Raw genomic sequence first — 15198 nt, forward strand, 5'->3', positions numbered from 1 at the left:
TAATGCTGTGTGTAATTTTCACTGTGACATGCTTTCACTTGTAGATCTGAGTGTCTCACACCTGTTCACATACTAGTAAAATGCACTAATTATTAGAAACGTTATAAATGCCAGAATTTTCACTACGAATGAAACTAATGGGCTCTATGCACAGCTCCACTACTTCCTGAACTCTGAGTAGTCACAATGGTCAGACACACCTGGATTAATCAGTTTGTCCAATAATGTAAGACAGGAAATAAAGGAGCTGTCTTAAATTCAGGAAGTAGTGGAGCTGTGCATAGAGCCAATTGATGCCCATTTTTCAAATCAATTATTGGATAAGAACACCAAGCATGGGGTGTTTTCAGAAGACTGCTTTTCTGTCATAATAATGTGAAGGGAAAGGAGGCTGTTGGTTTGGATGCATCATCACAATGTGCTTGGTGCCTTATAATGGACATTTAAAAAATGAAGTGGTTCATTTAAATGAGAAATTAAAATACAGCTGGTGATGCTGCAGTAGTATAAACACCATCAGCTGCTGAGTGCACGCAGGCAGTTGTAAAACGCAGTAGAGGTTAGGTTAGGTAAGAAAATGGGTCAAAAGTCGTTTTACGTACGACGTAAGCCCACACGTGACCAAATCCGGCCGCTGTGATTGGCTGAGACGACCTTCATCTGGATGTAGGGTAAAGGTACTGCTCCAGTTTGTACTGTGTCAGCGACGAGAGTCAAAACAATGCTGCTTAACAAGGTACGTTTACTTGTATTAACTAAGCTTTAACTCAGCTGTATGTTTATGTGGATTTAGTCATCAAAATATTGTTGAGAGATTGTCATCCTGACCAACACCTTCACTTGTTGTCCAGGCAACATTTTGCCAGCTACGTCGTTAGCTAACGGCAGCTAGCATGAAGCTACAAAGGCTAAAACCAGAGACGTTATAAAACACATAAGAAACTGTTTATCAGTAATGTTTATCAAATTTATTAAACAGAAGTTCAGCATCAAATGTTTTATCTGCTTCAGATTTTGTGAGTGTCCGTGTGATGGTTTTTAAATGTCCTCTTGGTCTGATTAGTACAGTCCCGTTTAATGGTTTTATGAGTCTGAACCTCCATATAAACATGCAAGGCAGTAGTTTAAAAGTTACAACTGGTCTAAATTGGTTGATTTAAAAAAAGAAAAGAAAATGTATTAAGGTAAGTGTCCAAAACGAAATATATATAAGAAGCTGTTAGCAGTTGTATTTGACTATACAAATGTTTCTGTATAAGACTTAGTTAAGTGCAAAATATTTCAATTTGTGTGCATGCTGTTAAAAGGGATAGCACACAGGACCTGTAATTTCCTTGTTTGCTGTGAAAGAAATACAGTTGTAGTTTGAGAAATGTTCAGTTCAGTTCAGACAACTTTATTAGTCCCCGGGGGGCAATTCAGTTTAAAGGGATAGTATCATTTTTTTTAAAGTAGGGTTATATGATCTACAAATAGCCCCTAAGTACTTTAATTGCAGTAGAAGACTCTCTGCACTCCTCCCGTTAGCAACGCCAGCCCATAGCCCTGCCCAGAGATTTACAACATACAGTGTTGTGAACAGACCCAAAGAAACGGCCTATTTTCGCGGCCTAAAAGAGGTTTTATACATACACAGTTGCATTGTTTGCTATAATATAATTTTTTCCAGCCCCTCAAAGTGCAGGAAAAACACAGTTTTTATTTGGAGCTAACCGACTGCTGATCGGCGGGCGCTAACCCTGGGCGGAGGGATACGTGAGTTGGTTAGGTCCAAATTTTTTTTTTTTTTTTTCAATTATATTATAGCGAACAATGGAACTGTATTTTTTTTCAGGTAAAACCTCTTTTAGGCTGTGAAAATAGGCCGTTTCTTTGGGCCTGTTAACAACACTGTATGTTGTAAATCTCTGGGCAGGGCTATGGGCTGGCGTTGCTAACGGGAGGAGTGCAGAGAGTCTTCTACTGCAATTAAAGTACTTAGGGGCTATTTGTAGATCATACAACCCCACTTAAAAAAATGCTACTATCCCTTTAAGCAGTTCTGGTAGAGAAAAACACACAAACAACAACCATGACTTAAAGCAGAAGTGAGTGATATATTTGTGTTAATATAAGTCTTAAATAGTTATATCTTCCGACAGCAATCACTTACATAGAGTGTTTGGACTGAAACACGGGTCTCTCAGTCACTCTGCTCTGCTCTGAGCCGAAGAGAAAACATTTATCGTATCCTACAGTTTTATCCAATGAGGAGAGAGAACGGCATGCAGGGCTGTGTGTGCAGCCAAGGGACGCCGTGAATGTGGTGACGTAGCGACGAGGACTGTTATGGTGCGTTCAAGGAAACTCGTATTTTTCCGACCGTGAAGTGGTACCAGTTCGATCTGGTACGAGTTCACCGGTCGGAAGTTACGAGTGGCCGTTATAGTGACTTTCACCGGTAAAACAGGTCGGAAAAACACGAGTGGGTTGCCTGGAACGCTACAAAGTCGTAAGTTGTGACTTGAAGCTGTAATTTACGATTTCAAAAGCCTGCCTGGAACGCAGCATTAGCGAAAACGACCGGATCACTCACTTCTGCTTTAACAACAAGCAGCAGACAACAACAGGAGTAAAATATACATCCCCAGGGGGCTAAGGCACTTCAGCCACTGTCTCATAATTGTGTGGAGTGGCACAATTTGATAACAGAGACCAAGGATAAGAATAAATAGTAATATATATATATATATATATATATATAAATAAGTTTTAAACAAAACAACTTAACATTTTGCATTTCTACCTCAGAAAAAAATGCCTGGCTCTGTTAATTAAAATGTACTGTGAGGTGGAAACTATGTCTAGCTGATTATGTCATAACACTTATGTCCTATGACTTATCCTCCTCACACACACACACACACACACACACACACACACACACACACACACACACACACACACACACACACACACAGGTGCTCAGAGCCAGTGTGCGGTCTGGGATCAGGCTACAGGGCTCCGCTGCCGCCAACGCTGCTCATTCCTCCAGCGGCCACGCTTCACCCCAGGGCTTCTCCTTTGGTGAGTAGCAGGTGGAAATTTTACACTATTGCAAAGGAAGAGTTCACAGTTTTTACCTGTTTTTAAATTACCATTCACTTGCTTTTACGCAGAAATGAAAGAGTCACTGGTGCTTTTGTAGCTGTAGCTGTTTTTCCTTCCAGTGTTAGTGCTGGATGCCAAAATCCACAGTTGTCGTGTTGGATGCCAAAATCCACAGTTGTCATTCTGGGGAAAAGTGTAAAAGTTTATTTGAAGTTGATGTGAGGCTTAAAGGGCCAGAGTTAGATAAAGTATCTCTGTTTTTCATTAACTCTTAAACACATGCCTCAGTTATTTAGCAACCTACAACTGCCTTACTCTCTGTTGGATCCATTCATGTCCTTCACTTAAACACTCAAGTTCCTGCTGTTCCTCAAACTACTTGTCTGACTATGGAGATGACTTGCTTCATTGTAACTCTAACTGTTAGTTGAAGCCTCATTTGCTTTGGCTCAACGATGCACAATTCATTGCAAGTGTTTTGAAGGGATTTAGCAGAAAACACACTTATTATACAAAGTGTGTGTCTGAGTGTGTTACCATGTGTCATCTTGCTGCTTTGACCCACAGAGCTGACGGAGCAGCAGAAGGAGTTCCAGCAGCTGGCCAGGAGGTTTGCACGTGAGGAGATCGTCCCTGCTGCACCTGTTTATGACAAGAGTGGTGAAGTGAGTTTTATATAACCCAAACTCACATCTTAATGTTTTTTGTAGGGTTTAATGTATTATTCATAAGACACTATACATTTTCTGACTGTGAACTTCACTGTGACACAGAACCTTTAGTGATGTCAGGGCAGAGTGTGTTGGTGTTTGCTGTCATGAGGCTGAGGTGCCGCAGACGCTACTGATAGTGTTAAACAGTGAGATGTGAACAAACGGTCAGTCACCTTTGATAAATAAATGCACCTGTGCACTGGAAATTTGGCTCATTATTGATTCAAGAATAATTAGACTAGCTTGACAAAAGTCAGCTTGTTGTGGGCCTCCACCAAGGGTTTGGTTGTTTGTCTGTTATCAATACCTGTGTGTGTTGTTTCTATTTGTCTAGTGTGTTTATCAAATCTATTTTTATTTCTTTATTGAAAGAGGTCTTTGTTTTTCTACCTTTCACACCCTCTTCTGGATCATGTGAACAACAAGACCCCTGGCACTCCATGAAGTCTTTATTTACTTTCTACTTTTCTCCTTTTTTTTTTTTTTTTAACATGAATATAACTCTAAATGTTGTCCTTTTACAGTATCCTTTCCCCATCATCAAGAAAGCATGGGAGCTCGGTCTGATGAACAGTCACATTCCCCAGGATTATGGTACGTTAACATTTAGATTTTCCCACTGAAGCATCCTCTCTAGTACCAGACAGTGTAGTTTCTTAGCTCATGACCTGAACAATACATGTTAAATTGGCTTTGTGAGATGATTAGATCAACATGAATGGATTATTTCAGGCAAGTTGTTGGACTTCTGTTTTGAAAACGCTGTTATGTTCGTCTCTTTTCGTGCTCAGGTGGAATGGGCCTGTCGATCTTCGACAGCTGCCTCATCACAGAGGAGTTGGCTTACGGCTGCACCGGCGTCCAGACGGCCATAGAAGCCAACTCTCTGGGCGTAAGTTGTTGTTTAGCAGCTCCTCATCAATGTTAAAAGAGCCAGTTCATTCAAATCACAAAAGATCTCAGCACGCTAATTTAAATATTGTAAATTTTTCTAGAACATACGAGCAGTTTTACACATAAAATAGAAGCACATGCTCTATTTATCTGTTGATTGTTATTGGTTAGGGTGAGTGTACATCAAGTGCAGATTGGGTGATTTGTGTGTTAGTGGTGACATACTTGTTTGGGATGTGTTGGAGAAGACTTTGCGCAGAGGTCTGGCTCTCCTAACTCCTATCAATACGAGATCTTGGCGAAAAAACAATGCAACTCTGGAGGGAAATAAATGTTGTGACATTGCAGAAGCTAATTGAAACAATGCCACAGTGAATGCATGCTGTAATCAAAGCTAAAGCCGGTCCAATGAAATATTAGACTGTGACTTTTTTGGGACGGGCAGTGTATATTATATTATATTATATTTAATAACGTACAGATAAGTCTGTGTTTGCATATCACATCCATAAGCACTTCTGATAAAAGAATAGAAGAGAATTGTTTTAAAGGGGGAAAAAAAGACTAACCCTACAGTGAGGAGGTAATTAAGTTGCTGTTTCTCCCTCACAGCAAATGCCTGTTATTCTGGCTGGCAATGAAGCACAGAAGAAGAAATACCTGGGGAGGATGACTGAGGAGCCACTCATGTGTGTAAGTATATTCAGGACATCACGGTGTTTTACGAGCCTCGCTGTGTGTTCAGTCAGATGAGACGACGTTAACTCGTGTCTGGTTGGTCTCCTGCAGGCGTACTGTGTCACAGAGCCGGGGGCGGGCTCGGATGTGGCCAGCATCAAGACCCGCGCTGTGAAGACGGGAGATGAGTATGTTGTTAATGGACAGAAGATGTGGATCACAAACGGCGGGAAGGCAAACTGGTATGTACTCAGATACCAGATTATTAGGTTACAATGCAGTCTAATGTAACAGTCCTTTAACAAAGAGACGGTGAAGAAGATGAAACTGTTCAGTCTTGGTGTTGTTTAAATTGATGAAATTGGCCCATTGCCATAATCCCTACAGTCATGGCAGTAGGTTTGTTACCTTTAATTGTCGGTGCAAGCTATTTTTAGATCGGCGGAGCAGAGCCGCGAGCTGCTCAGAGCTACGCTACGGAGGCTCATGGGATTTCTTGGTTTCCCTCATCAAACTCATCAAATACACAATCCAACAACTCCAAAACGCTCTGGTGGACAAGTTGTGACCTGCACATTTACCACACGTTTTGGAGTTGTGTGTATTTGATGAGTTTGATGAGGGAAACAAAGAAATCCTGTGACAATTAAAGGTAACGAACCTACTCCTAAAACTATAGGGATTATGGCAATGGGCCAATTTGCCAAAATCTTGAACTATCCCTTTAAGGATAATGAACGCAAAAACACATCTGTTATTCTATAGGTTATGTGACCATTTATACGTCTTTTATAATCCTAGGTACTTCCTCCTGGCTCGCACCAACCCAGACCCCAAATGTCCAACCAGCAAGGCTTTTACTGGCTTCATTGTGGAGTCCGACACTCCAGGAATTCAGATAGGAAGGAAGGTGAGACGAGGAAGAATATTTGCTTTTTTTTCTAAATCATGGTCTGGTTTGATGATATGATCAGCGTTTTTCTTGGAGGTTCAAAACCTTGTATGAACAGGGAGATGTAGTTTTATTGAAGACAAATAACAAACCCAGAGCTCTCTGTACTGTAGGTGATAACAGAAACTGGTTTTCAACACATTCTGCAGATGAATGGAAACAATCCAACGGACTGTTGCGTGCGTGTTAATGAATATCTGTGGGGCCTGTTGTATGAAGGTTAACAGTAGTGTCAGGTTACATCTGCTGAGTAGAACCAGGAAAGGCCCTCGGACGTGTTTTTGCAGGGACTGATGTCATGAGAAACAAGAAGGAAATAAAACAATGCTCCGTTTTTATCCAGATGAAACTGCTTATAACAAACCTCTGATTGTTCTGGAAGTGACACAGGAGACGTGTCTGGTGGTTTTTACACCTGCTTCAGTTTCAAGGGAATCGTGCTCTGTATTTGTTTAAATGGAAGAGGATATTTCTGGTGATAAAGTTTCAGTCAATCCCCTAGAGATCATTAAAATATTTTTTTTTTAGGATTGGATTAAAGAGACTACTAATCTAGGTTTATAAAAACTAAAGAAAGCATGTTCTCCAGCCAGGACGGTCCTCTAATGTCCGTCTGTGGAGCAGTCCTCCCGTCTGACGCTATGACAACATGTCTCTGTTTGTTCTGTGCTCGTAGGAGATGAACATGGGTCAGAAGTGCTCCGACACCAGAGGCATCACCTTCGAGGACGTGAGGATACCGAAGGAGAACGTCCTGATCGCAGAGGGATCCGGCTTCAAAATTGCCATGGGCGCCTTCGACAACACGAGACCACCGGTATGTTTTCTGTTGTTGTTAATTAAAGCAGAAGTAAGCGATATTTTTGTGTTAACCTAAGTCTTAAATAGTTATATCTTCCGACAGCAATCACTTACATAGAGTGTTTGGACCGAAACACGGGTCTCTCAGTCACTCTGCTCTGAGCTGAGGAGAAAACTTTTCTTGTATCCTACAAGTTTTATCCAATGAGGAGAGAGAACTGCATGAAGGGCTGTGTGTGTGCAGCCAAGGGATGCGCGTGAATGTGGTGACGTAGGGACGAGGACCAATAGATCCATGACGAGGGCGGGGGCTGCTAACTCCATCGGCTGACAAGAAGTTATGGTGCGTTCAAGGCAACTCGTAACTCGTGTTTTTCCGACCTGTGAAGTCGTACCAGTTCGATCTGGTACGAGTTCACGGGTCGGAAGTTACGAGTGGCCGTTATAGTGACTTTTACAGGTAAAACGGGTCGGAAAAACACGAGTGGGTTGCCTGGAACGCTACTAAGTCGTGACTTGAAGCTGTAATTTACGGTTTCAAAAGCCTGCCTTGAACGCAGCATTAGCGAAAACGACCGGATCGCTTACTTCTGCTTTAACTAAATCAGTCCAAACAGGAAATAGTTGGTGTCTGAGTCTTTTCTTTTTCTTTTTTGACTTCAGTTAATCAGAGTTCTTTTTCCACCTTGACTGGACATCACATTGAACTGGATATATAAGATATTATTTTTTATATATTTTGGCAATAAGATTAGAAACATTTGGAGTCCTTATACTAGCAGTGTTGCATTATGTGTTTTTGCATTTTCAAGTCTGTTTCTACTGGATTTCTGAGTTTCTGAGCCTAAAATAGTTCAATTTGACCAGTTAAAACTGCAGGAGTCTGGTGTCAAGTGTTTTACAGCCACAGAAGAAGAAAATTCCTGACAACTGAAAACTTTCTTTGACGTCTTTAATGCGGAAATGATGCAGAAAGAAAATATTTTAGTTACAGGTGGTAGAGCAGGAAGACTGGAGTCTGACACAGACACCTAGACCTACAACACCAACTGAAACAACACTTTACCTGCGTCTCTCCAATATCTAAAAACCGCAAATAGAAGAAATCCATGTTTAATTGTCATATATTTGTCACTGTATATTAATGTCTCATGTTGCTGTTGTATTGCAGGTGGCAGCAGGAGCAACAGGCCTGGCACAGAGAGCGCTCGATGAAGCCACCAACTACGCGCTGGAGAGGAAAACCTTCGGCAAAGTTATCGCTGAGGTTTGTTCACACAGACCTTAAAGTGTTTTTTTGTGTCTTTATACTACTACTACTATTATTATAGGGGCTTCCCTTTGTCACCATCTGTACATACTGGTCTGAAGGGCTTGTACACATGATATAGGTGTAGGTGTGAGTGCACAAACGCAGTAAAATGTCCAAACATTTACTTTTCTTTGCTGATTTATGACACACAGCCATTGAAAACAGATTGCTTTACCCAACGGCCACAACACAGAACACGTTTCAATCCCAACTTTGATGAATAAATCTGACCTGTGGGGTTACACGCCATGGCACGGTCAAAACCCTTATGGCTTCCCCAACATGTGCACCTAACCTGACCTGACTATATAGACACAAAACCCTGAACAGATACTGCCACCTACTGGCATAAATGTGCACAACACCCATAAACTAAACAAAATGAACAACCTGGCTCATACAATTAGGTTGTTAAAAGCTCCGCCCGTCTCCTCCCGTCTCTTAGCACCAGGCCATCTCCTTCCTCCTGGCTGAGATGGCGATGAAGGTGGAGCTGGCCAGGATGGCGTACCAGCGCTCGGCCTGGGAGGTGGACCAGGGCCGCAGAAACACCTACTACGCCTCCATCGCCAAGGCCTTCGCCGGAGACATCGCCAACCAGGTGGCCACCGACGCCGTTCAGGTGTTCGGAGGCAACGGCTTCAACAGCGACTACCCGGTCGAGAAGCTGATGAGAGACGCCAAGATCTACCAGGTGGGTGACGATGTTGAGCGCTGAGCGACGGCCGGTAGAGCTGTTGTTTGACAGATTTAAATTTTCTTAAACTCCTATTTCTGTTCTCAGATCTACGAGGGAACGGCTCAGATCCAAAGGCTCATCATCGCCAGAGAACACCTGGGAAGATTCAAGAAATGAACTCTGCGCCCTTGACTTACCGTCCTCATCCAAATGCCGTTTTGTTGTAACTTTTCTATACATATATACGTGTAGCAGGAAATAGATCTGGTTGCATAACCTCAGGGTACAGAGCAAAGATGTTGTTTGCCTTAACGCCGTCTCGTCCTGCCTTGCTTCTTCAGACTGATTCACACCCTGGACTGACAGCAGTCCACACAGCCTTTGAGCAGATGTTTGCCTCATTAAGTCAGAAAATATCACACGACCATGTCCCGTTTACCTGCTATTTGCATTCAGGTGATCGTCTCCCTCTGTAAATATATCACATGACAGGAAAAATAAGGAAAAGGTTCTCTGTAGATTGTAAACAACGTCAACCAGACACAAAGTCCTCAGCCTGGCCGTGATGTTAATTCCAGGGCATTAGAGAAAATGCTGTATTTATTTAACATTCTCCTGGTTCACTGTTCGCCAGATGTCCATCATAAGTTAAACTGTAAAGTTGATTTTATCAAGTGAAATGAGATTTGTCTGGAGGGTGGTGTGCTGCAGCACTTAAATACAGCTTGTGGGTTTTATTTCTAGCACTCTCTTTTTCTGATTGACAGTGAAATCAAGATGATGGTTACGATGCTGATGTTCATGCCTTATTCTGTCTCTGACTGAGTGTTTGTTTGGCCACTCAAAATAAACTCACACTTAGAAAACAATTCCTCAGACTTTGTGGATGTAATGTACATTTATCAAACCTACAATAAAACTTGAATCTTAATCACAACAGATTTGGTTCCCATCAGTGTGTAGGAGACAGGAATGTGTGACTAATGATGTAACAACTGTAATTACATGATGTCAGAAGATGATTTTCAGTCAGATTTAGCAAATAATCCTCTAACTGTATCTATCTAATACAGAGCCATCAGCTTTACATTTCCCCATGGAGGATCTCTGAAGCACTGATGTAACATGTATAATATCATTTGTTGCCTGTGTTCAGTTGTCACTGACATGATTCATGACAATGATCAATTCCTCCAAAACCTTCTGTACATCATCCATTCATTAAATTATTCCATTCAGTGCAGAAGTGATCATGGTTTTATGTTCTTTCTTTTTGTGGACAGTAGTGAAGAAATGAAAATATGTTCTGACTTAATTTTGAAAATGGATGAAGCAAGAAAACCACAACCAACTACCGTAATTTGTGTTTTATTGATTTAATGACCTCAGCAAAGACATTGTAACACTTTTCTCCTGTATTTTAAGATGACAGGATAATGAGAATATATCGTTCATTAAAATGTGATTAGATGGACGGATAGATACTAGTGTAAGATGATGGTTTTACCAAAACTAACCCTTAAAGGTAAATTCCTTTTCCTTTTCTTTTTTGAACTAGCAACTTTATGTGTTGTGGCTTAATCTAAGATATCTTAAAATGGTGGGGTCAACATGAACTAAAGAAATACTTTTTAATTTATTTATTTTTGCAAAATATGAATAATGTGTCTTTTTAAACACTTTTAACTTCTAGCAAACAATTTCTGCATTACTCTTAGTTTATCAAATTTATATCAACAATATTAAATGATCAGAACCGCTATACTTACAATGTGAAACACAGAAAGAGGAAGGGTTGATTGGGCAATTGGTACTGTAGGTTTTGTATTAAAATGGTTAACTAAAACAACACTTGAAAAGTGCAAAAACAGCCTTTGTGAATTTTAAATGATGTTGCAATTCCACCAAGTTACAAGAAACACAGCAGTGCAATTAATTCAGTCAAATTCCAAGTATAATCACATTCCTATATCCTGGGTTATTTTTCCCATTTCCGTGTAGCTAACTTATAATCATGTGCACGTCCGTGTTTGGGACGTCTGTCCGTCAGTTTTGCTTCCTCTGCATGTCTCTCTCGTGATCCTGTCTACAGCTGTACAGCTGCCGATTCCTTTCAATAATTTTCCCACTCTCTTATTCAAATATAATGCGCATTTTATATTTGTTCCTGCTTTTCCTACAATCTTCATTTTCAGGTAAGTTTAATTTTGAATACATCTCAATTTCAGCGCAACGCAACTGCGTCACGCCTATAGGCTACTGCGGTGGTCCCATATTTTTGATTCGATTTCTCATTTCAATAACGTTTTGTTTTTCCTCGGCACGGTCTGTGGGGGACACCCGACCATATGGGTTAGCACAAGTGGTGGCGGCAGCATACCCTATTCAAAAAATAATAATAAAATAATAAATCTAATTATCTGATTAAGATAAAGTTTATTACATTACTTTTGAGGATTTAACATTAAACATTAAACGTTATGTAGCTATTCATAACTAACACAAACAATTATTTCATATGTGCATGCAGTGTGCTTTCGACAGTGTTTGAGAGTGAATGTGCATCTAGTCACAAGACTGTGGTTTGTAACATGGCATTTCCTTTTTTATTTCAGGTTTTTCAGTCATGCTTTAGACTGTAAGTTTTAACTGATGAGTGTTATGATGATGGTGAATGTATAAATTATTTTTGTCCCACAGCAAAACACTCGCTGACCCTGATGTATTTCCTCACCACATTCAATGGAGTCTTCCCTGAGTTCACTGGTGCTGCTCTGCTTGATGACCTTTTGGTGCTTTACTGTGACACCACCACAAAGTCTGTGGTATCAAAAGAGGACTGGGTGAAACAGTACTTTGATAAAAACCCCAACAGGCTGAAGTGGTATACTGTCCAGTGTTTTGACGTTCAGCCCCATGTCCTTAAGGCCAGGATGAACAATATGATGCAGCGTCTAAACCAAAGTGGAGGTACACTTTTGTGAATTAACGCTGTACACACAATGATTACTAAACAATAGAGCATAGTTTTCAATACAGTAACTATGATTCTGTCAGGTCTTGGATGTGATGTTTTTTTATGCCTTATTAACTTTAACCCTTTGACAAGGGATGTTGAGTCAGAGTTGGCATCTTACCCAAAGCCTGTTTTTAAAGGTGCTAAATAAATAAATAAAGGAATTATTATTTATTATGCTTTGTTTTGAAGCGTGAGCACGCCAAAATACTGAATCATGCAATGCAAACTTATAAGGTCCCATTGCCAATGGCAGTATCATCTGTATAACATAGTCCCTCCTGTCTGTCTGTGTCTGTCTCAGTTGTCCACACTTTACAGTGGATGGGAGGCTGTGAGTTGGATGAAGAGAGTGCAAAGATTACTGGTTTTAATCAGTATGGCTACGATGGAGAAGATTTCATATCACTGGACCATAAGACTCGGACATGGGTCGCCCTGAAACCAGAGGCTGTCTACACTAAGCAGAAATGGGATGCTGATAAAAGGAGAATAGAACTAAGTGAAAACTTCTATACCTACACCTGTCCTGACTTGCTGAAGGAGTATGTGAAGTATGGGAACAACACCTTGCTGAGAAGAGGTAAAACACAACATCAATAGTAAATAATGATATAATACATATAGACTGTATTGCTATAATCCCTCTCTTCCCAACCATCTATCCCTCTCTCTCTCTTTTCCCCCAGTTCCTCCCTCAGTGTCTCTCCTCCAGAAGACTCCCTCCTCTCCAGTCAGCTGCCTCGCTACAGGTTTCTACCCTCACGAAGCCGAGATGCTCTGGACCAAAGATGGAGAGGAGCTTCATGAGGATGTGACCCAAGGAGAGATCCTCCCCAACCACGATGGCACCTTCCAGATGAGTGTTGACCTGAACATTTCATCCGTCAACCCTGAAGACTGGAGGAGATACGACTGTGTGTTTCAGCTCTCCGGTACTGAGATCAACATCACCAAACTGGACAAAGCCGTGATCAGGACCAACCGGGGTAAGAGTAAAATCTGTGTTTTTTAAATGTTACTGCATGTTTATTCAGTAGGCTACTTTAGCTTTTGTTCCTGGGGTATAGTAAGGATTCATCTTCAACAAAAGTCATAACAATCAAACCAGAATTCATCTTCCTCATCCCAGGATCACTGCTCAGATCACAAGATAATCAGCAGATCCTTTCTGGTTTTCCAAGCTGTAAAAAGTTTTTAAATGCACAAATGTCAGGTTTGCCTTGACCATTTTAAAATACACTGCAAACTTTATTCAATGCCCTGTATTCAATGAATGTACATAATTGGTTATTTATTGCTGCCTGGCTGTATCTGTCCAATATATTAAGGATGTTTTGTTCTCATGGTTGTACAATTTGAGATACTAAGACAAATGGATGGATGGGTGGAAACTAATTAGATTTTTATTTTTTTTTTCAACAGAGAATCCCAGCCAGGAAAACAGCAACACTAAAATCATCATCATCCTCTTCTTCCTCATCCTCTCAGTGGTTGCCTTCGCCTTCCTCGACAAAAAACGTTGATCTGCTCACTTGACTTTTCAGTACTTTGATTTTAGTTACTGTAGCATTACAAAGTCAGCACAAATTTTAATACCGTCGCTGACAGGGTACCACTTCTCACCTCAGGGAAGAAACTATGCTATGCATGTACATGCAGCTTATTTAGTCATACTTATTTTATTTTTTCCTAAGCCAACATCTATCAGCTAATTATGATAAGAACAGATGGAGAAGTGTGGTGACATAAAGTCAGAGCAAAAATCAGCAGGAGGCTGGGATGGTCAATCCGACCCAGGACTTGTCATATACGAAAGAAACGTTTAGATTCTCATATGAATTTTACTTATGCAGGAGTGTTAACAGAAATCATCCTAATCAGCCTAACCAAGAACTGTACTTCAGTTTACTACCTAAATCTAACCAGGTAGTTTTTGTGCACACAATGTAGAGCTGTAGGTGCAGTATTTCAGGAAACACTCCTATGTGTCATGAGAAAATGAAAAAAATATGAGTTTGTTGTTTAGGTTGGAGGACTTGTTGGACATTATATGTAGCCACTGCCACAAGTCCCGCCATAAAATAGACACTATAAAATAGAAAAACTGACAAATAAACCACATAAACTAAAAGTAACATAAATGCATTATTTGTAACAGACAAGCAGACTCAAAGACAGAGATAATGACTGAGAATATCAATTAAAAGCATCCGTTGAAGAAACAACTAGGAAAACACAGTTTGCCTTATTACTGAAAGCTAAGTGGGATCATTTTTTAAATTTCTGATGGTAGCATTTTTCACGAATTTGCGAGTCTTTAACTGAGAACGAAAAACCAAATTGTAAACTTCAGTGAACATTAAACTAATAAATCAAAAAGATAAATATTTTATAATGCTAACAATAGTGTTGATTACATAACATAATGAATATGAATATATTGAATAATTGATAATGTAGTTGAAACATAATGATAATGAGGATAATAAAGACACAGTGAATGTCTTTATACGTGCAAATAGCATATCAGAGATACTGTCTAAGAACACTCTGGCCATTCTATAGAAATCTTTGGAGTGGCCTAAGTTACATAAAAACATCACAATTCAGTGGATGAATTGTGTGATAGTTTTAGATTATTGCAATAAGGGGAAACATGTCATGAAAAGCTTAAGCTAATGGCTATGAGTCAGTGTGTGTGTGTGTGTGTGTGTGTGTGTGTGTGTGTGTGTTCTCTTATATATGTAAAAAAGAATTGCGTAAATACTAATGTAGAGATGTGGTCTTATTGTTACAAAATTAATACTTTCTTGTATGGATAACGTATGGATAATTTCCTTGTATCCATTCATTGAGCCTCTGGAGCTGACCATTTGACCTTTTCACCTATCGATGGTCTGGTTGTACATGGTACAAATTGCTAGAAGCTGCTGGATGGACGACATCTTTGGGACCATATCTCTACATGTTCGGTACTGTGAACTCATTTACTGGTCTGAGGCATCTCAATCCATGTCATTTATGTTTGAGTTTTTTTAATGAATGAGTGTTTGACATGCA

At 40.2% G+C, this 15198-nt stretch overlaps 2 protein-coding genes across 2 annotated transcripts; both read left to right on the forward strand.

The window, feature by feature from the left end:
* The first annotated feature begins 624 nt into the window (after nt 1-624).
* acadm (acyl-CoA dehydrogenase medium chain) lies at nt 625-10056 on the forward strand. Its single transcript, XM_083991667.1, has 12 exons — nt 625-736; nt 2961-3066; nt 3658-3755; nt 4328-4397; nt 4595-4695; nt 5310-5390; nt 5487-5617; nt 6177-6285; nt 7004-7144; nt 8300-8395; nt 8886-9134; nt 9225-10056. The coding sequence occupies exons 1-12, from the start codon at nt 722-724 to the stop codon at nt 9294-9296; spliced, it is 1269 nt and encodes a 422-aa protein (XP_083847793.1). The 5' UTR covers nt 625-721; the 3' UTR covers nt 9297-10056.
* Nucleotides 10057-11839: 1783 nt separating this feature from the next.
* Nucleotides 11840-13661, forward strand: LOC311000137 (major histocompatibility complex class I-related gene protein-like; the record flags this gene model as incomplete). The annotated part of the gene is made up of 4 exons (XM_083990770.1): nt 11840-12089; nt 12440-12684; nt 12833-13124; nt 13561-13661. 4 exons carry the CDS (start codon nt 11840-11842, stop codon nt 13659-13661), a joined length of 888 nt encoding a protein of 295 aa, XP_083846896.1.
* Between the last annotated feature and the right edge of the window lie 1537 nt (nt 13662-15198).

Source organism: Trachurus trachurus, assembly GCF_905171665.1.
Source record: "Trachurus trachurus genome assembly, chromosome: 17".
Classification (NCBI taxonomy): domain Eukaryota; kingdom Metazoa; phylum Chordata; class Actinopteri; order Carangiformes; family Carangidae; genus Trachurus; species Trachurus trachurus.